Below are 23,414 nucleotides of genomic sequence, written 5' to 3' on the forward strand. Positions count from 1 at the left end.
GGGCATAAAAGGTGGATCTTGTGGACAAGATAAGTGAAGACAGTAAATAGTTTTGCAGGCATAGCTGTGTTGGGTGTAAATGTTTCTCACTGCAAAGTCTGTCCAACCTTCATAGTCGCCCAGAGAGAACAAAATATTTAAAGTGCGGAGGAAGCAGCAGGAGCAATTGAGAAGCATCCGAGGTGAGAGAAAAAGCCAAGAAAAGATGCTGAAGGAACACAGAGCAAACATGGCTCGAGCCACCATTCATCTGTTTATTCTTGGATCACAGTGTCACACACTGTTGCCCTGTGTCACAGGCCCCAGTTTGATAAAATGTGCTAAAGGATGGGAAAGAATTAATTGAATGATTTCAACCATAGTGATTCACTTTGCATTTGCTAATTGGAGATACCAGGTGTCTTGAATTGAGTCAGCAATTTGCTGTAAAGTCACAGAATTAAGACAGATTTCCATACCAGTATGACATATTGGTACATTCTTTAACTCGGAATGAATAGCAAGACTGACTTTATTTGAATGAATTGTGAAATTAGGGGTACAGATTTTCTCACTAATTTATAACAGCTCATATGGATTGAATCAACACTTTGCCCTCATGTTTGGCAGAGAATCTGGGTCAAACTGCAGGTAAGTATGAAAGTGCAGGTAGCATCTGCCAAATAAATGATAGCCTTACAGCCTTTTTCTTACTCTGATCTTGAAAATGGTTCTTTTAATTCTGTGCAAGTGTAGTAGATTCTTGTGCGAATTGTAACATTAATATCCATTGCCTTTTTATTTGTCTTGATCTTTAGTCATTTTTCAGGTTTTCCACTGTAAGGTTTGATATCTCTTCTCATTTTCTCTTGCTCATGCTTGCATACAATTAGTTTGATAAAAATGAAACTTCAATTTTTTTCCTAAATCAGTGTCAAAATTTGTTACATTTGTCAATTGCTTCCATTTTGGAACAGTTGGTGACATTTAGCAATCTCTGCCTAATTAGTTGGTTTCTAACTGAAATGCTCGATGCTTGCAGTTAAACTTCAGATGTTTAAAAGTATTTTTAAAAATTTGTTTCCTTTCTGTCAATTCTGGCATGCAAAAATGTAGCAACTAGTTGCTTGTTATACTGGATCAGCTTTACAGCAAAGTTGAAGAACTGATGAAGCAACCTGCCTTTTCCTCCTTACATCACAAGAATAGATTGCTTTCCTGCTTTTAATTTCAAAATCAAATATTGCTGTAAGTTCTGGTTTAACTGTCTTCCTCCTAGTGTCACATGAATTGTCACAAGTTCAGAGATGCATGACTAAGACAGTGTTGAGACACACCCCTTAGTCTACTGCAAATGAGGAATCTGTATCAGTAGTTAACTATAGGTAATTTATGAGGAAGGCTCTTCAAAATTTGGGAGTTACCTCTTATTTTGGCTCCTTTGTCTCCTTTCCCGAAAATGTGACTCATAGATTACAATTCCACAACTGCTGGCAGCTCTCTGGTACATTCCTTAAGAAACTATTTTTCATGCGTAAATTTGGTTTGTGGCTGACTATTAGTGACATTACAATCATAGTTGTAATTCATTGTTTGCTTTAATAAAGTCCACCAGCTGTGTGCAAGCTTGAACAGTGGTAAACATTACAACTCAGTCAGTTAATCTTGTCCTGTCCAGCATTATATAAGCTAAGCGATCAATTTTTTGCTAGTGGAGATGAACTTTTTCTGTGTTGCTAAATTTAAAATGAAACTTCTGCATTCAACAAGTTACTGTATTTAAATAAAAGTAACTTTCCTTCTGATTGGACATAGCAGTAGATAAACGTGCGGGCTACAGTGCCCCAACATCGCTCTTTATTGAAATTTCAAGACTAACCGTGACAGCAAAATTCAAACCAGTTTGCCTTAATGCGTTAACTAGCAACAAAAGAAATCAGGAGTGTAAAACTTGGCATAAAACAATATTCACCCTTTTTGTCTGTTTACTTGCATTTTCTGTTTGCATTTGTAAGTCCGCTTACTCATTTTCTATTTGCATTTCTAGCAATATACCATTGCCCTTGCAGTAACCTCAACTACACCCCCTACATCTTGTAAGGACTTCTGTGCCATTCTCCATTTCCTCTGTCTCTGTCATATCTGCTCTAATAAAGCAACTTTCCACAATAGATCTCTTCTTTTCCCTTAACCAAGGGGTTCCAGATAACTTACCCACTTCTAAGTCATGGTACATGGAGCCCATGCCCATGTCTGCCACACTTTCTGCACTTTTGCCCTCACTCCATTTCCTCCCTCCCAGAGCCATAATAGAGGTTCCCCTTGTCTTCTCTTCCACCCCACCTTTTTCTGCTGGTTCTGACAAGATGTCATCACCAACTACATCTTCCCCTTTCAGCATTCTGAAAGGACTGTTCTCTCTGTGATAGCCTGGACCATACCTCTGTATCCAAACACTCATACCCTTTCTCAATACACCACTCTGTGCAAACATAAGAAGCGTAACATCTTTTCTTTGACCTTCTCTTTCCTCGTTGTCCAAAGCTCCAGATGCTGTCTTCAGGTAAAGCAGCAATTTACTTGTACTTCTCAAAAAAAAATTCTGCTCACAATATGGCGGTCTCAGTATTGTGGAGAGCAAACACTGATTGGATGACTGCTTTAATAGCACATGTCTATGGCTCTAGGTTTTCTGTGGCCTGTCCTTTTAACCCCACCTTGCTGTCATGGTGACATCACTGTCCACAACTGACTGTGTTGTTCCAGTATGGCTGAACACAGCCCCAGGAACAACACCTTGGCTTGCAGCTCAGTACTCGACACAGTCTTTTGGGCTTAGTATTGAGTTTGATCATTTTCAGACAGGAAACTCTTGCCCCTTTTTGTTACCATCATTTTCCTTTGTTGTTGTATTTTCAGGACACCTGTTTTGGGCATATCATTGTTTCTTTGTTTCTCATTCTGCCCATCTCCACTCCCTTTAGTCCTGGAGGGCTCATGTTTTTGTCATTCAATTTGTTCTGTCTTTAATTCTAGTACAGACCTTTCTTTTGTTCTTATACCTCCTACCTCATTTGCAAAACTTATTGCTTCTCTATCTTTTCCCAGTTTTGATGAAATGTCAAAACCTGAAACATGATCTCTCTCTCTCTCTCTCTCTCTCTCTCTCTCTCTCCAACTCTTCCCCCCCAGCCATAGAAGTTGTCCAATCTACTGAGTGTCTTGTAGAATTTTCTGATTTCAGATTTCAAGCATCTGTAGTACTCTGCTTCAAAGCATCGTTTTTCTCCTTCCCATTTGTGACATTGGTCCATTTCAATATGGGGTTTAGGTAGCTTAGCTCAGCAGAACACACACTGGCTCTATTCTGTTCTGACCTGTGTTACTTAATATCGTGTCACACGTTTCATGAACCTACTAATGCACTTGGATTGGTGCTTTCTAAATATAGCCAGATATAAATATGGATGCTGCAGCATGTCATTGTCTGACAATAGTCACTTGGAGCTTTGGACAAAGCAGGAGTTTTTAAAATCCACTTTACCTGATGCATAATAGATGGTTTACAAAATGATATGGTGTATCCAAAGAAATTCACCCAGCTTTTTAAAATTGCATTGCCAACAGTTCCCCTCAGAGCGTAAAAAACCCATCATAAGTGTGTTGTTCATAAACACTAGAGTGGAAAATTGACCAGTTTGAAGCTTGGGTTTGCAAACAAGACATTTTTTAAAGAGATTGAAGGACATTGTATCCTGTTGCTTAATATGGCCCTTTTTAAATTGAAGTTTCATTTTTTTTATTTAAACCAATGCACCAGAGTCACATGAAATTCTGGTGATCTTTCTGTGAATGAACTTTGCAACTGGTCTTTTTCTGCTCATGAATTTCATATATCCATATCTAATAAGCATTTGAAGTGTTATGCAGAAATGGCTATTTGTACAGAGGCTCACCGACTATAGTAATCCATTGTAGTTTCTTGAGTTCTGGAATTTACTCATTTTAGCAGGCCTAATACTCTACCCTATCCTAAAGTAATGAAAAAAGTAAATTTTATGTTTTATCTTTACACAACAACTTCATGATGTTCGTTCTTGCCAAACTTGATAAATCACCTTACTCAAAGTTGAAAACACAGCCATGTTATTGTTTTTGTCATCGATTGTTTCAGACTGAAACTATCCCTTCTGTATTGTATCCCTCTTCAGGATCACCAGAAACTTGTCTGTAGGCTAAATAATGAAATAACTTTTACTTGCCCTCCTGAAATATTGTCTGCTAAGCTTCTGGTGAAGAGACTACATTGCCAGTGTGGAGGGCTGGGTATTAGTACCGAGAGTGATTCTGTGTGTTATGAGATATGATGACCTGAAATCAGACCATGTGCTCATCTCGTGGATGCAAAGTGAAAGATGGCATCTGGATGGAAAAGGTGGACATTGCCCTGGATTCCTTGGAAACCTTTTTTGAAAAGAGTAGCTGAAAAAAAATTGGACATGGTATTTCAGTTAATCATTTCTGAGAACAAAACGTTGTAACTGATTAGATCTTCAGACTGAAGGGATACTTCGTTTCATAATGCAATGAAGGGGAAGGAAATGTTTTTTTTCTATATCATTTCTGCGTCCCCATTTCACAAACCACACACACTAGGTTTGATGTTTCAAATGGGTTGGTGCTGTTGACTCGAGGAGAAAGCCACTGGTTCCAATATTTTTTTGTTTCTTTACAGTCAATTTTATTTAATTGAATGTAAGCAATGTTAACAAGGCCAGCATTTGTTGCCCTTCACTAATTGTTTTCGTATCAGTTGTGGTGATCCACCTTTTTGCACTGCTACAATCAAGGCTGTTTCAGGTTCTGACCTGAGAGAAGTTCCAGCAACAGTTCCTAAGACAGCAGAATGAGCCCAAGTTAGAGTGATGTCTGTTGTGAACTAAAACTCACTTAGTGGCTGTGTACTACCTCTGCTGCCCTTGTCCTTTGAGGTAGAGATTGCACATTTCGAAGATGTTGTCGAAGGAACTTTGGTGAGTTTCTGCAGTGTATCTTGCAGATGGCTAATGCTGCTGCCACTATGCGCTGGTGGTACAGGCAATTAATTTTTTCAAGGTGGTGGCCGTGTGGTCAATCCACCAGGCTGCTTTTGACTAGGATGGGATTAAGTTTCTTGAGTTATTGGAGCTACACTTATACTAGACAAATAGTATTCCTGACTTCTGCCTTGTAGATAGTGAACCGGCTTTGGGAGGTCAGAAGGTGAATTACCTGTTCTGTAATTGCAGTATTTGTTTAAGTTTTGAATGTCAACACACTGGGAGAGAGGTGGGTTAGCCATGGTAATTCCATTATATGTCTTAAGGTTGAGTTCACTTCTCTCTTGTTTGAAGATTGTCATTGGTTGGCAGTTAAGTGCCAAGCAAGTATCTGAATATTAGAATGATAGAAGCACTGCAATCATAGGCAATCATTGACATAAACCAAGTGTGCATGAACACGTGCCCCTCAGATGAAATGCTCAGGTATGAATGTCTTGTTCCTCATGGAAATGTTGAATGGATTCAAGGTACCCAGTACTCCTAGCCCTGTGGAAGCAAATGCCCGCATAGATTGTTTGTTTGTTTGTTTGTTTGTTTGTTTGTTTGTTTCATTTTTAAAAGGGAGAGGATAATAAAAATGACAAAGATTAAGACTCGTTGCTTTCTTTAACAAATACAAAGCATGGGCCAAAGGGCGGCTTCTGTATTGTGAGATTCTAAAACAGTGCTTGCAATTCATGAACACACATTTCTGTTAATATTTGAGTGAAACATTTTGCTCCATCTGCAGATGGCTCTGTACATGGGGGTTTTGTTGAAAATAAAGGAGAATAATTTTTATTTTTGCAATACTAGTCCTGTCACATGACACAAAGCATGCTGTTAATGATCTGTTCAGTGTAGGTTTTTGGAACTAACACTATATAAACATTACTGCTTATTAATGTTGGCCTTAAATATGCAAAGCAGGAGCTCACACATTTCCTAGCCTATCATGGATTTTAAAAAAAATTCTATGCATCTGTTCTTTGATTTCATTGTTTAAAGTCAATTTAATATACAACAATTTCGGCAGATGTGTTCCCGCTCACAGTCAAGAAGCTCATAAAAGCAAGATATGTTGCTTTGCATTTGCCTCTGAACTTGAGATCCCATGACAAGTTATGTTTTGGCATAGTTGGAAGGAGTGCTAGAGTTGGAAACTATACCCTGGTTTAGGAAGTGAAAAGAGAATCCCAGTACTCGCTCCTGATGCATATTGCAATGTGTGGATGTCTCATTAGGACAGCATCAAGGTCAGCTGCAAGGACTTGCATGAAAAATAGTCACTTGGTGAAGAAACAAAGAGTCAACACTATTTGTGTAGCTGTACCTTAATAAGACTTGGTTTCTTCTGCACGGAAAAGGTTTTTGAAACTTCAGATGTTCTGAGAAATAGTCACTTGTTAGCATATACATTGAGTATAGTGAAAAAAAATACATTTTATCAAAGCTATTCATATTGAATTCATCAGGGCAGTTCACAAGAACTATCCAAATAAAGGAAATTACCTTCATACTCAGAGCAAGTTTTGATTGGTAGAATCATTGCCATGAAGAATGCATCGAGTAATGATGACAGGCAGTTAACTGCCAAGCTTTGTTTGAATACTAAACCAGGCATTGCTCAGAGAAATGAGACAGAATGGTTGTCACTCGTTTTATTGCCGACATCAGAAAGAAAATGTCCACACATTGTCCATCTATAAAATAGCTAGTGATCATTAGAACATGGAGCAATATAGCACAGGAACAGACCCTTCGGCCCATGATGTTGTGTCAAACATGACACCAAATTAAACTAATCCCTTCTGCTTGCCCTTGGTCCATATCGCTTCATTCCTTGTATATTTATGTGCTTATTTAAAAGTCCCTTAAGTGCCCCTATCATATCTGCCTCCACCACCATTCTTGACAGCACTTCCAGACTCCTACCACTCTGTTTTTAAAAAAAACTTGCCCCTCACATCTCCTTGGAGCTTCCCCCTCCCCCCACTCCATTTCAAAAGAGATATGACTGTCGACCCTATCTATGTAGCTTATAATTTTATAGAGATCTATCAAGTCTCCCTTCAACCTCCTGCTGTTTCAGAGAAAACAACCAAATTTTTTTTGGCTCTCCTTATAGCTCATACCCTCCTAATCCTGGTAAATCTCTTTTGCAAATCCTCTCCAAAGCCTCCAATCCTTCCTGTAATGTGTAACCAGAATTGAACACAATGCTAAGTGCAGCCTATCCAAAGTCTTTTAAAGCTGCAACATGACATCCTCTTGTACTCAACTTCCTGACCAACAAAGGCAAGCACGCCGTATGCCTTCTTTATTACCCTACCTACTTGCATGGCCACTTTCAGGGAGCTATGGACTCAGACCCCAAGATCCCACTGTTCATTAATGCTGTTCAGGGTCCTGCCATTAATTGTATTCTTTTCCTTTAATATTTGATCTCCCAAAGTGCAGCACCTCACACTTAGATGGAATTTAATCCACATGTCAATTATCCACTTATATCTGCTACAATCCTTTGACAACCTTCTACACTACCTGCAACTCCACCGATTTTAGTATGGCTCAGTAAATGTGCAGACCAGATGGAATTTAATCCACATAAGTGTGAGGTGCTGCACTTTGGGAGATCAAATATTAAAGGAAAAGCATGGACCTTCAGCCTGAAAAATGCCCTTCACCACTACCCTCTGCCTCCTATGGACAAGTCAATTCTGAATCTGCACGACCAAGCCATCGTGGATTCCATGCATCTTAATCTTCTGGATGAGCCTAGCATGAGGGACCTTGTCCAAAGCCTTACAAAAATCCATGTAGACAACAGACACTCCTTCAACCTCATTGATCAATTTTGTTATCTCCTCAAAAAATTCACTCAAGTTAGTAAGACATGACCTTCCCTACAGAAAGCCATGTTGACTGTCCCTAATTAGGCCATGCTTTTCCAAGTGTGCATAAATCTTATCCCTAAGAATTCTCTCCAGGAACTTCCCAATCACTGAGACTCACCAGTCTAATTTCCTGGGTTATCCCTGTTTCCTTTCTTAAACAGATGAACAACATTAACTACATGCCAGTCTTCTGGGTTGTGTCCAGTGGCAATGTGGATACAAAGATCTTGTTCAAGGCCCCAGCAACCTCCTCTCTTGCCTCTTGCAATAACTTGGGGTAGATCCATCAGGCCCTAGAGACCTATCAACCTTAATGTCCTTCAAGAGACCCAACTCCACTTCTTTCTTGATCTCAAAATGCTGTAGCATATTAGCATGCTCCACACTTCTCACTCTCCTCCAAATCCTTCTCCTGGGTGAATATTAATGCAAAGTGCTCATTTAGGATCTCATTTCTCCAGATAATGTTTTGTTCAATCAGAGTCAACCAGCACATGTTAAAGTTTAAACAAAGCTTAACAGTCATCAGTAACTGGTGCTGCCTTCATGGCAGTGCCTCTAATCAGAGTCCACTTGCCAACCAATCAGCAATCTTCTCATTTAATGTAATTTTTTTTCCCCTGCGCTTGTAACATGTCCAAATGAATGCAAGATGTAAAGTATCAAAATAGTGTTTTATCAGAATCAGCAATTTTGTTGAGTCTCATGCAGCATTGTCTCGGTGTGTCCCAGAGAGATTTCTCATGCTTTTTTGCAAAACACTTCTCAATAGCTGTGCATCACATCTCTGTGGCACCCCACTTGTCCTGTCTTCCCTGTTGCTGGTGATGGAGGTACTCTCCACTGTATGTGCGTCCACAGAATTCTCAAAGCTGGTGTCATACTTAAAACACAAATGGGTATCACCTCAAACCCTATCAGTTCAGTGCCATCCTGCACAGTTCCTTTGTGTGAAGGTACATAGCGGGCATATGCAACTTGGCACACTGATTTTTGCTGACAGAAATCCAAAGGTCCTGGTTGCTGGTGTAGTTTAGAGAAGGTTATGTGCTTTACCTATGACATCGGAGGAGGCCGCACCACCTTACCTCACCAGTCTGATTTGAAGTTGCCACCAGGCCAGTGTGATTGCAGTAGTGTGGAGGAACATGCAGCTGTGCTGCAAGAAGTCCATGCTCTCTCTATTCTGTGAGGTAAGCGTCAATAATTTCTCTCTGCTACCTCTCACTTGTTGTGCAACAGCACTAATTCCCACCAAGTTCATGGTCCACCTCTCTCACTGTTGCATGCAACATCTTTCTCACTCTCTCTCAACCACTGCAGCAACCCACGCTATTAACCCTGCATGGCCTCTGTGCTGCCTACTCCCTCTCTGTGGAGACCTCTGCACATTTCCCATGTCTGCACTAATGTTAACAGTTGTGCCATCCACTCCTAGCTGGCTCGCTCCCACCTTTTAGCATTTTCCAGGAGGAAATACCCACAATAGGGCAGAAAGAATCAAAACAGGTGGTCAGGTGCCTGACAATTGTTGCCTCAACAGGGATGAGGTGAGGACAGTAATTATTCATGTAACAGTGTTGAAATCTCCATTCCCTGGGAAGAATCCTGGGTTGGCACGGTGGCTCAGTAGTTAGCACTGCTGCCTCACAGCGCCACGGACCCAGGTTCGATTCCAGCCTCTGGCACCTATCTGTGTGGAGTTTGCATGTTCATCCCGTGTCTACGTGGGTTTACTCCGGGTGCTCAGGTTTCCTCCTACAGTCCAGAGATGTGCAGGTCAGGTGAATTGGCCATCCGAAATTGCCCATATCATTAGGTGCATTAGCTAGAGGGAAATGGGTCTGGATGGGTTACTGTTTGGAGGATCGGTGTGGGGCTGAAGGGCCTGCTTCCACTCTGTAGGAAATCTAATCTAATCTAATCTAATCTAATCTAATCATTGTCCATTGCTGTTCTCCCATTACCGCCACTATAAATATACTGTCTAAACATACCTATTGTGTCTACTAGATATACATATAAAATTGTACTCCATTGCTCTAACCATCACTACTCAGTAACAACGCCCAGGTGATGGGAGATGTGAAACTTTGATCTCCCTCCAGGTGCCCTTTTCCTCATTAAAACAGGGTGGTGTAAGTAGATGCCGAGTCGGGTAGTCTGAGAGTGAACAGCGCCAGACTTGCCGTTTAAAAAAAAATCCCATAAACTGAGCTCAGAATGAGAGTTGAAAGTGTTAGATTTATGCAATAAGAACATTTTTGAGATGGTCAGGATATCTTGCAAAAAAAAAGAACTGAACTTTAATCACATCCCACTGTGACCGTCTGAATGGAAATACTGTTTTAAAGATGACCAGACGTTTAATTTTGTAAAGGAAGTAAAGGAGAACCGTGGAAATAAACTTTCATTTCTAGCAGATCCTGATGACAGCTGTTGCACTGTGGAACAAAACCCACGACAACCATAACTGTGGTTTTGTTTCTGTTGTCTTGCCAGTCCTTTGAAAAACATCCAAATTCTTTTTTTCAGTGTTATGGGGGCTACACTGTTTTCCTACCAAATTGTTTTGTTTTAATTACTTTTTAATGAATCATCTTAATTGCATTGAGTTCATTTTTTAAATGTCACATATTTGTGTACAATTTTGATGAAGCTTCTGTTCGCAAAATGTATTTTCAGTTATGTCTATCATGCAAATTTTATCAAATGGTGAGTCAGTCCAAATATATTTTATTCTGACATTGTTCAAGTTTCCAATTGCCATGGTATCAACACTGGGGAAATTTTTCTGCTTAAGTTTAAATATTAAGCTTTATTCTTGAGTTGGTTTCCTGGATACTGAATTCCTGTCAGTGGCTATGTTCCCTTTGCAGATGAATGAAAAGGGCATCAATTCTACTTCACAGAGCAATTTAAACAGTGCTGTAATTAATATTAATTTTATAACAGAATTTTGGACTTTCACGAACATTCCTCATTGTTGTCAATGTTCTAAATACAACTCACTATTCTGGTTTATTAAGATTATCTCAATTTTGCAAGTTCTCTGATGACAGGAGCATTATGTACACCTGGACTGTAACCTCTTGAGGGTTTCCATGTGGCACCATAAAACATAACCATGAAACTAGTTTGTGTTCCCACCATAAACTCCAGATTAGAGTTTTGATTATTGATCCCGAGTGTTGTAATATTTATAGTTCTAATTTGACAGAAGTGTTTTGTTGACAATCAATTCCACTTTATTTTGTGCTACGTGATCCTATTAATGCAAGTTAATTAACTGGCAAATTTACCAAGCAACTTATAATTATTTACAAGGAAGTTCCCACCATTGTTGCAAGTTATTAGTAATCTATTATTCTTGAGTGGTGCTTGGTTTACTTTTATTTCATTCCTTGTGTATCAACACAAATGTATGAATTATTTGTTGATTTCATAAACTACAGAAGTAAGTAGTTGAAATTTAGTACAGCTTTCTTTCATGTGAAGCATTGCTTAAGTGTATCTTATTTTTGACTTTCTTTGAGCTGTGGGGGTTTGCTGGAAAACCTGACATGCATCTACCGTCTGTAAGTTTCTTGCAGAAGATGCCATTGTCTTAAACTGTTACAGTCTATGGGAATGATACTCCTACAATGCTATTTGGTAAGGAATTCCAAGTGTTTGGCTGTGAATGAGATCATGGATGTAACTCCACCTCCACTACTGTGATCTCTGCCTCTTATTTCAAACGAATTCAAAAACTCAAATGTGCAATAATTAGTTGGCATTGGTTTCACATCTTCCACCCTTTCCCAAAGCTGTTTTGGATAAGTGGACTCTATGATTAATTCAAAATTCAAATCCCTGATGAAGGGCTTTTGCCCGAAACGTCGATTTTCCTGCTCTCCGGATGCTGCCTGACCTTCTGTGCTTTTCCAGCACCACTCTGATCTTGATGCAGAATCATCCTGCCGCATGTTTACCATATTCATGTGAAAATACCTTATCCAATATTTTAAAAGTCTTAACCTATTTGAAGTAAAAAGATTTTCTTTGTAAATAGTAGCTCAGAGCACGCTTATCCATCAGTGTTTATTTGTATCAATATGTGCATAATTTTCTCAGTGCTTCTATGGATTTATCCAGGGTGTATTGGAGAGAATGTAGTACTTGAAACTGGCAAGTGATGTGGCTAGTGGACCAAAACTGTTTCCAGTACTTGACCTGAAAGCAATTGAGCATTTCAGCAAGGTTTAAGAAAGGAAACACTTACTGGTTGGATGCTGGTGAGAATCCTATGTTGCCCCTTGTCAGGAAAGCCTGCTGAATTGTATGCCAGTCAGGCATTTAATTGGGCAGCAGTGAGCAATCTGTGGGATCAAGTATCCTGGGAGTGAAGGTCTCACTCGCTATGAGCTGCCAGACAATCGGAAACTCATAGCCCTCTTTTGCACCAGGCAGGAGGCTGCCTGTAGAACACCCACATGTGATTACCATAGTGTAGACCCATGGTGATACCAGGAGGGTTTTTTTGTGAGGGATGGGATGGGCAAGTGGAGTGTCTCTTTTGTGCTCCATTTTCCCAGTTCAGGTCCTTTTTGATCAGGCCTTTTGAGCAAGTGCTTCCCATCACCATCCGCCCCCTAGCCCCCTGGGAGCCCACAGCCAACCCTGGAAGGATTTATTTGTTAAACGTGCAGCATGGCGAGTCCCCCTGCCTGCTGGTGAGTGGATACTAGAGGCATCAGGGTGAGGACATTAAGTGAGCTTGGTTGGTGGCAGGACTGAGAGATGAGAGACTGGTCACCTTTCCTCCCCCTCCCTGACTATATCAGGACTACCTCTGTCTTGATTAAATACCCATCACCCAAAATCTGCCAAGTTGAAAGTATCCATTTTTACCAATAGTCCCCCAGGAATAAAATGTATCTGAAACAGAGCCACATGTTTCATACTGCAGTACTCTTGTGTACTTGCTTCACATTGTTTGGACGTGATGAGGCTCCATATATTGGTGCAAAATACAAGTCATTGACTTTTTTCGAAGTAGGATGTTCAATGATTCACTTCCACAAAGTTACAGAAACAAGTGATTTTAGCCTATATTTGAAGGGAAACAAAAAAAAACATGGGACACTTCACTCACCACAATACTTGTGGGGTTGTTGGTTTGCTCAACCACTTCCTTAGTTCCACCTCTGTGGGAGTCATTGCAGCTACATCATGTTTCTATGAGCTCATGAGACCAAAGTATTTTGTATGTATTCTGACTGTATCAAAAGCAGATTCTGTAATTTGGATCACTTACATTAATCTGTATGTTTTGTTATCAGCACTTGTAGATTGTCCCAGAATTTGGCAGTGAAATTGCAGATAGATGATGCGTTTTCAAATTTGGATCCAGTTACAGCGGTTGCTCCGTTTTCGGGTCAGGAAGGGTTTATCCTATGAATATGAATTCAGAGCAGCTTGTAACTTTTGTAGCATAAATTGCGTGTAGGAAATAAAATAATGTCGCCCATTAGGATGTACATGATCCTTGCTGTACTTGAGTAATTTAATTTTTTAAACTTTTTTTTTCCTTTCAAAATCCACCATGAGAGTTGGATACAAATATTGTGCAGATTTTATTTTTGACTTTTCGGACAGTAGGGGGCACAATGCAGGATTTTATCATAGTTGCTTGTGTCCATTAATTTACTGAAAAATGACCCTGTTTGGTTTAGTATGCATGTGAGAAATACTATTGTGTTTTTGTCAGTTATGAGACTTTTTACTCTTTATTTTATTAAATGGCAGTAATTTAAAAAGTGCTTTCAAATTCTAGATATTAGTGTAGCAAGTATGTTTGGTCATATCTGTGCAACCATCACATCTAAGAGCTGTGGAACCATTAACTATGGGCTTTTAACCTCAGTTGAGGCCAGTTAGCTAAAGAGAAATAAAATGGCAGTAAGAATGTGTGGTTTCCACAAGTGACATTCACGTGTTTCCTTCTGACCAACAGTGACTGAGCAGTGGCTGAATATGGTGTAGAATTGTGACTTTCGGATGCAGGAAGCATCTGAATCTTGAATGGAGCACAGTGTACTTGCCCTCATCAACAAATGTAAATTCACATAAGCCACTTTTCAGCAACTACATTCATTGTTTTGTTTTTATTTTTAAAAAAAGTAAGCCGAGAAGCCCTCTCTTATCATCTTATTTGATGCTGCACAGCACTCCCAGTTGACAAGGCAGCTTAGTATCGCTTTGAAACTGGGATCTAAAAAGTACACAAATGTTCAGGCCAATGTTTCAACCAAGATCTTTTTTTGCCTTGAGGCAGATTCCAGGCACTGTAAAACCGAGATAGGAAATTATGCAAAACATCTTTGACGACCATGATTACTGTGCGTGGGTGTGTAATTTTTTCAAATATATTTATCATTCAATGGCAGTTCGCCAATCTGCTAAGTAGATCACAGCCTTTGCAACACCCACAGGTGAACATTTCCAGTGTTAAGTACTTCCAACTCTCCTTCGCCCTTGTCTCCCTGCCCCACAGTAACCTGTTAAATAGGAGATGGTCAGATTAAGGGGGATTAGGAATGGCTATTGTGTGCAGTGCATTATATAATTTGCGTACACTAGTTCATGATGACCATTCAGCTCCATAAAGTGAGATCTCATTACCTTTTCAGTTAAAGATGAATGTGTCTTAGTGTAAAAATTTTGTAAAAGGTATTTTACTTGCCAGACTTGTTTTAGAATATTTTTAAACTATTGCATTTTTGTATCATGTCAAAAGACGAAGGAAGACTTCATTACTTGGGCTATAAGCATTATATTCCCGATCATAATCAAAAATTCAGACTTGAATCCTTGTTTTTTTTTCCACAGCTGGTCTCTATCTTGTGACATTGAGTCACATCACATGAGTTGAGTCACATGAGGTAGATAGACACAACACACCTTAATTACAATGCTGTTTGGAATGCACTTTTACAATAGCTTTCTGTTTGGCAAGTGTCTTATTGCAATATAACTGTATAACAAATACAAATTTGTGAAAACATATTGCAAAATCTTCCAGGTAGATTTTAGTTTTTAATGACTCGTTAAAGCAATGTTAACATAAGTCTAACTTTCTGGAGTTATAATCTGAAAAAAAAAATTGGCTTTTAAAACAGATCATATCTTATTTTTAATGTACATGATTGCACTGTTGGCATTCATAAGTGACTTCTTTTAATGACCACCTATATTTTGAAAGTCCTCTCACTGTGTCACTTAACTTCCTATGTTTTAGTCCTTTCACTAGTTGTCATTCAGAAATTTTGGGATAAAGCAAATTGCCTTGAGAGGAATAAGGGAAGGCTGATGTTGGTTAACCTGCTTCATTTGAGTGTCTTGCCTGCAAGTTGAAATTAAAGGAAGAATTCTGTAGTCAGGTTGTTTTGTCATCTTGCGTTACCGCTGACTTAGAGAAACTGGCTTGACAGGATGAAAACTTTGATATATTTAATCAACAGTGTAAAAGGGCGCATATTATAAAGTGTGGAAACTTTATTGGAGATCGTTAAAAGATATGCAGTTAAACCAAAGATTAGCATATGTATTATCTTATCATTTTAGCGCATCTTTATTAGCAAATGGATGTTTATCTTGTCGCTCTTTTGCTTCCTTTTTTTACATAAATTTTGTGGAAAATGTTCCTCAGTCTACCAGCTTGGCAGTCCCTGTTGAAGCTAAAGGGATAGTCTCTTGTTCCAGCCTGATACAGTCAATAGAGAATTGACCAGAACTAAGCACAATATTAACAATTAATAACCATAAAACACACACGCTTTGGAAATTGGGATCACGCATCAATTAATCGGTGCATTTTTCAAAAACTGGGGTTGCAAAATAAACTGTCAGAGCACAATAAAGAACATGGCTTTGTAGCTGACCTGTGAGAGGTTTGAGGTGTGTTAAACTTATGATAGTGGTAAAGCGTGTGATTTTCATTTATTTTTAAGCCGCTAATGAACTTTACATTATCTGTATGAATTAGGAACGTGAGTAGGCCATTTAGTGCCTCGACCCTGCTCACCAGTCTCTCTCGGCTGATCTGATTGAGGCCTCAATTTCACCTTCCTGCCTACTGTTGATAATCTTTTGACTTCCTTGTTAGTCGAGAATCCATCCAGTAATACTGCATTGAGAAGTGGGACCCTTCAGAATTTCTTGAAAAGCAGTTTTTTTGAGGCATGCTACAATTTTTATATGTCAGTAATATAAATATACCATCTGATTTCCCCCCCCCCCCAAAAGACTAAATTGAACAGTTGAGATTTGCTCATTTGATCTGAGTTTATTTTTTTACCATCCATTTCACAGCCAATTCAGAATTCTGGCACAGTCTGAGAGTCCTGATAACAAAATCTGCAAATTAATTTAAGTGACCCAAATTACGGAATCTGCTTTTGATGTAGTCAGAACAGATTTAAACTACTTTTGGTCCCGTGACCTTTCTCTCCTCCTTTTAAAAGACACTCCATTGCACCTATTTGACAATTTGTTTAGTCATCTGTCTTAATATTTCCTTACATGGCGCTGTCAAATTTTGTTATGCCCCTATAAAATATTTTCTAAGTTTTATTACTGAAATTGCAAGCTTTTGTTGTTTGAAAGATCAGATACACCATGGCCCTTCTTACGCAAATGGTCATAGCGTATTGAGGTTGACCATATATTTGAAACTGTAGTGACTATGGAATCCAGCATGGAAAACTCTTGCAACACCGCTCTTGATCCAAATCAGTGCCTTACAATTATATTTGACAACTTTGACTGCATGTCAAGGCTTCCATGCTACCAACTACGTGTTTTGAGCACTACAACTTATTTTCATTGCCATAGTGAGATTTTCATATGACTGGGAGTGCATCTGCTCTAATGTTATTGGAGACCAGGCATTACATCTGAGCCTGCTGGTGTAACACTCCATTGTTGCAATATTACTGCTTTAGCCTAGATAACCTAATTGAAGAACTGTGTTGCAAAAACATGCTGGATGACCTATTTTGTTCTCCTATCGATCTGATGTATTTCTCTTGTGTCTTTTTCAGAAGTGCTGTGCTTTATAGCAAACCGTGTATTTTTCTTAATTGTCTCACACACCTTTTTTTTGCCCTGGAGAACAACTTGTGCTATTTATTGGAGTTATTGAAGGAGCAAGGGAAGTTTTAACTCTGGAAAGGAAACTTCTGTGTCTTACCCACTCAAATGCGAATCACAAACTTTATTCTTTATTGGTCGACTGGTAAGATTTGGCAACAATGTGCAATTAATAAATTGACAAAAAGGAAAATATCAGTCAAAAATTGAAGTATAGTTTGTTTTTATGGTTTGTTTTGAAAGAGAAAAAAAATCAGTACCAGCCAGTATTGCATAGGATTGTTTCGTAATCTGCGTCTTATTTATTGTATTGTGTTAGACAAAGGACATTGAACAAGTGCTGTTGTGTTCAGCTGGATGAATGTACAGGGTTTTTGTTACTGAGTGAAATGATGGAAAGTAGAGGGTTCGATTGGAAGAGTGCAGGCTCTGGGGAGCTTGCTAATGCAGGGATTGGTTGGCAGGCTTCAGTGTAGACCCAGGTGGTACACAGTCATGTCACATGATTGCTTCTCGTGCCCATTTTTTTCAGTCAGCAGAAGATGCCTGTCACTGCTGCAAGATTGAAGGCATCCTGATGCATCAAGGAATGTGCTGGGTTGTGGTGGATAAGAGGAGAGAGCAGGAGGAAGTGCTTTTTACTGCTGCTTATAATTTGGACAGCTTGACCATTTGTTGGCTAGATTCTACAGCTGCTGTAAGCAACAACATGAGTTCTAATCTGTAAACAATGCACTCTAGTTCACAAAGAAATTAAGCTAAACAATATTTGCTGCAACAAAGTCTCAGAATCTGTGCAACTGTATACTTTGTGCAGTGCGTGTTTGAGCATGGAATTACCTTTGACAGAGTGCTGTTCATATCTCTGTGTGTGTCACCTGACAGCCTTGTGCTTCAGGATGAACCTAATACAGAGCTATTATTAGGAAGGGATAGCGAGCAAAGAAACCTTTTTGTGGATTACATAGCCGGACTTAGCAGCAGGACAATGTTACCCAGGTAATTTTTTTCCAAACAAAAGTATGAATTAAGAAATTTTAAATGTTATCATGTTATGCTGGAGCTTGTGTAATCTTTAAAAAATTATTGCGATGGCACTTAAAATTGTTTACAAAAGTTTCTGTTGTATTGAATTTACACATTTGAAATATTCCTTGGAAATGTTTCTGACTGGCAGGGAATATAGTGTTAAACTTTAAGTTGTTTAACCAATGGTAAAAGATGTTGCATTTTACGTTCTGTTTACTGAAGTTGTATTTGATCTGTTTGATCTAAGTAATTGAGAATTCTTATGGAGGGTTGTTGACTGGCTTGGATAGGATGTGCAGATATTTGAGGAGAAGTTAGTATCTCCGGAGCAGTATGGTGGCTGTGGTTAGCACTGCAGCTTCACAGCACCAGGGTCCCAGGCCCACCTCCAGCCTTGGGTGGAGTTTGCAAATTCTCCCCGTGTCCGTGTGGGTTTCCTCCCACAGTCCAAAGATGTGCAGGTTAGGTGAATTGGCCATGCTAAATTGCCCATAGTGCTAGGTGCATTTGTCAAAGGGAAATGGGTCAGGGTGGGTTACTCTTCAGAGGGTTGGTGTGGACTGATTGGGCCAAAGGGCCTGTTTCCGCACTGTAGGGAATTTAATCTTTAAAAAAAAAACTAAGGAAAAATAAATATCTCATGCTGGTTGACCAATTTAAACATTTTTTTTTGGAAAAGATTCCTAAGAGGCTTAATGGTACTGGGAGTTGTGCATTGCAAACATTGCTTTTCTGAGTTCATCATCTGGTAATTGTCATGGGACTTTTCCCAGGATTTTGAATTTGCTTGTAGGTTTCAGGTCGGTTACCTGAGGTTTCCACACTGTATAGTGTTCTGATAGAACTGAATTGGGCAGATCTAATCTGATCATACTGGAGCTGATGTACCTTAATTATGTGTCTTTATACTTGGCATTGATATCCCTCATGTTGATGAGAGTCATCTTTTTCCACTTTTCAAACTCCGCTTCCGTGATTGCCAAATATCATAGAGTAAAAGACTGATAAATAGTGTTTTTGCTTTGTCATTGCAAGCTCTAAAATTGTTAACATAATAAAATTTCATACTACCTGAGTCTTGCTAGTACAAACTAAATGAGGTGATTTGACCTTCTGACATTTTGGCTATTTGAGCAGGAGAGTTTTTGACCACTGCTAGCTGAGGCGCCCGATGTCTATGTTTATGATTGAAACCAACCACAATCTGACACACTTATTGCAAGATAAGTCTGTAGCCAGTACTGGTGATTTCTGATTTACAAACATCTGACTTACGAATGCTTGTACTATGAACAAGATCCCATAAAGGTGTGTATTCATTTTAAAGATCCCGCCATGCAAATATTTGCGTGAGTCTTCAGCTATTTTATACTGCATTGCGTGGTGTAATGACTTACGTCAACTTATGAATGTACTGAAGAAAGGAAGCAGTTTGTAATCTGAGGATGGCCTGTGGTGTAACATGAAAGCAATTTAAAACTCCCTACCTCCAATGTACCCTAGTCAAAGAACAGTATCTCTGAATCTGACACTTTCTTCCTTCCTAATAGTTTGTGCTATATTGTATTAATGCACTCAGATGATTGAGGTGCCAATTAAGTTGGCTTTGTCCTGGATGCTGTCAAGCTTCTTGAGTATTGCTGGAGCTACACCCACCCAGGCAAGTGGGGAGTATTCCATTTCGCTTGTGACTGCGCGTTGCAAATGGTGGGTGAGCAGGCACTGATGAGTCAGGAGATGAGTTACTACAGGATTCATTGTCTCTGACTATGATTCTTGTAGCTACAGTATGTATTTGTCTGAAAGAATAACAAAAATTGCGAGGAAACGTAGCAGGTCTGGCAGGATCTGTGGAAAGAAAGCGGTTAATGTTTCGACTCCAGTGACCCTTTTTCAGAATATTTAGTGTTTTTGTTTTTATTTTACATTAGTGGTTTATTTCAGTGTTTAATTCACTACCACATCTCTTACAGCTATGCCCATCTTGAAGTTCTGTCCTTCTCTCCAACAGGATTTCCATTTAAATCTGTCTTGTTGTTCACCATTAATACTTTTTTTTTGTTTTCCCTCCTAGCCTCTAGCATCCACAATTCTTTGTTTTATTTTAATGAACCTAGGTAGTTCATTTCAGATTCTGGTCAGTGGTAACACCCCAGGATGTTAGTTCTTGAGGATTCCGTGATGGTACTGCCATTGAAGTTCAAGTGGCCATGGTTGCTGGTAATAGCTGTTGCTTGAAGCATTCTGGTATAAATATTACTTGCCACTTATCAGCCCAAACCTAGATGTAAAGGGTTAACTGCATATGAATGTGGTCGCTTCAGTAACTGAGCAGTCAGGAATAGTGTGGAACATTGTGCAATCATCAGTGAACATCCCCACCTCTGACGTTTATGATGAAGAGAAGGTCAGTGTTGAAGGTGGTTGGGCTTCATGTACAACACTGAGGAATTCCTGCAGAGATGTCCTAGGACTGAGATGATTAACGTTCAATGACCACATACATCATTATCATCCTTTCTGAGCTCGGTAAGACTCCCAAATAGTGAACAGCTTTGCCCTGATTCCCAATATCTTCAGTTTTACTGGGGTTTGTTGATGATGCACTCTGCCAAATGCTGCATAGATGTCAAGGGCAGTCACTATCACCCTCCTGTTTGGAGTTCAACCTTTTTATCCATCTTAGCACTAAGGCAGTAATAACTTCAGGAGCTCAGTGATCCTTGTGGAACCATAAGAGCAGCAGTAGGCCATTCAGCCCCTTGAGCTTGTTCCACCTTTCAATTATATCATGGCTGGTCTGTGGCCTAACTCTATATACCTGCTGTTAGCCCATATCCTTTAATATGCTTGCTTCACAAAACAACATTTGTGTCAGGTTTAAAACTAGTAAATGATCCACTGTCATGTCTGGAAGACCGTTCCGAACATTTACCCCTCTTTGTGTGTGGAAGGGCTTCCTAACAGTGTCTCCTGAACAGTCTGACTGTAATTTTTAAACTCTGCTCTCTGACTCTGGAATCCTCAACTAGTAGAAATAGTTTATCTATATATACTCTTTCTTTCTCTGTTATTACCTTAAAGACTTTGTCTCAATTGAATGTCAGCAAAAGGGTTTTTCCTTTGCAAGTGCTGCTTGACAATGCCTTTCATGGCTTTGGTCATTTCAGAGCAGATTGGTTGGACACTAGTTGTCTCCGGTGGATTTGTCTTGCTTTTTTGTTGGCTGGACATATCTGGGCAATTTTCCACATTGTTGGGTAGAATCCAGTGTTGTAGCTTGATAGGACAGCTCCCTAGCACTCATGATTCTCAACTCAGACTCTGGAATAGTGGGGCTAAAAAAGAAGAGTAACAAATTCTGACCCCTCTCTACCATTAAGTTTGGTCTTTTGAAAGGATAAATGCAGGCAGCACTGGAAGGGATAAAGCAGATGAGGGGGCAGGAAAGCTATAAATGTTAACGATGAAAGTAATGCTCTGTGCTACTTGAATCTCGAGCTTTGTGCTACGCCAGCATCTGCTGAATTCATTTAGTACAATATACTTGTTTATTCTGTTCTACTTTTCTTAGCATGTAACCAACTGCATCTGTTGAAAGCCAAGGCATATTTATACTGCTAAAATTAGCATTTGTTTGATTCTGCTAAAAAGGCACACTTTAACAAACAGTGCAATAATGTATAATTTAATCAATCAGATACTTTATAACATTTCTGAAATGTTGTAACATGCTTCACATAATTATTTTTTCTGATCATTTTATATCCAGGAATTGTATCGCAAACTTGCTCAAGGTCCCATTCTCCAAATTCACGATGTTAAAAGTTTTTTTTATTCCTTGCCTTCTCATGCTTATACCGTTTGTTGAACTGTTGATTTAGTTGAAGTACAGCTTCTCAATGCATTAATTTATGTGCTGGTGTGATATGTTTATTGCTTAACATGTGGAGTAGTCAGAATGGTGGACCAGCCAATGCAAATAAGCAGGTGTCTTGTGATTTTATTAAAAATAGTTCTAATGTCTAAAAGGCAGCTGTAATTTTGTTCATTTCAAAATCTTGGGGTCAGTTTGAGAAAATATTTTCATTCGAAAGTACAATGACCGAGCGTAAAATTAGTATTTTACAAAGTACAATAACTTTTTATTAACTGGCACATTTGGGACCTACCGGATGATCAAATATTCCAGTTGATCAAGAGGTCCACATAATCAGTTTAGAAACACATTAGGCAATAGTATGCAGGGGGCATACACATCACTGATATACTTCATTTATCGCGTCAAGCACTTAAATAATAACTTGAATAAAACTTAACAGCGAAGAAATTTCTCAGTTGCACAGGCAATCAACCATATGGACATTGTAGAGATCATAATAAGACAGTAAATTTTAGTAAAGGTAGATAATCTTTGCAAGTTTATCAATGATGCAGGTTCATTAGGTGCTCGTCAAATCAAAGTTTGCAATAATTTTACTCTGGTTCACTTCCTGACTGCATGTCCCACCGAGGCCAGAACACCCTGATTATGAAAAGGTTTTGAAGATGTCACCTTCCTCTCTTGGGAGCAAGAAGACATTCCAGAAGTGGACAACTTGTAATTGGAATGGGCATTGTAAAATGAGTCAACTTGTGGGATGTGGGCATCGAAGCCCATGCCAGCATTTATTCCCTGTCCTGATTGTCCTTGAGAAGGTGGTGGTGAGCTGCCTTCTTGAACTGCTGCAGTCCACAATACCATTAGGGAGGGAATTCCAGGAGGAGAAAGTGAGAGCTGCAGTTGCTGGAGTTCAGAGTTGAGAGTATGTTGCTGGAAAAGCACAGCAGGTCAGGCAGCATCCGAGGGGCAGGAAAAATGACGTTTTGGACATAAGCCCTTCATCAGGAATGAGGCTTGTGGGCTGGGCCTGAGAGATAAATGGAGCGGGGATGGGTTGGGTAGTTGAGAAAGTGATAGGTGGATGAAGGTGAGGGAGAAGGTGATAGGTCAGAGGGGGGAAGTGATGGACAGGTCATGAGGGCGGTGCCGAGATGGAGGCTTGGGACTGGGATAATGTCGGGGGAGGGGAAATGAGGAAGCTGTCGAAATCCACATTTATCCCATATGGTTGCAAGGTGGAATATGAGGCATTCTTCCTCCAAGCATTGGGTGGTAACGGTTTGGCGATGGAGAAGGCCCAGGACCTGCATGTCCATGACGGAGTGGGAGGGGGAGTTGAAGTGTTCAGCCACGGGGCGGAGGGGTTGGTGGCTGCAGGTGTGCCAGAGATGTTTTCTGAAATCGTCCGTG

General features: G+C 39.6%; 1 protein-coding gene across 4 annotated transcripts in view; it reads left to right on the forward strand.

Moving 5' to 3' along the window:
• fnip1 (folliculin interacting protein 1) overlaps nucleotides 1-23,414 on the forward strand; it is a 110,693-nt gene that overhangs the window by 12,121 nt on the left and 75,158 nt on the right. Inside the window, exon 1 of one of the 4 annotated variants that reach the window (XM_043703422.1) lies at nucleotides 4,806-5,012. The exons of 2 other annotated variants lie outside the window; for them this stretch is intronic. In XM_043703422.1, the coding sequence (XP_043559357.1) occupies nucleotides 4,993-5,012 (20 nt within the window). In that variant the 5' untranslated portion in view covers nucleotides 4,806-4,992. Of the gene's footprint in view, nucleotides 1-4,805; nucleotides 5,013-17,838; nucleotides 18,092-23,414 lie in introns of those variants that run through there. One more of the 4 variants, XM_043703423.1, reaches the window with a different exon arrangement.

This window comes from Chiloscyllium plagiosum, chromosome 14 (genome assembly GCF_004010195.1).
Source record: "Chiloscyllium plagiosum isolate BGI_BamShark_2017 chromosome 14, ASM401019v2, whole genome shotgun sequence".
In the NCBI taxonomy this organism is placed as follows: domain Eukaryota; kingdom Metazoa; phylum Chordata; class Chondrichthyes; order Orectolobiformes; family Hemiscylliidae; genus Chiloscyllium; species Chiloscyllium plagiosum.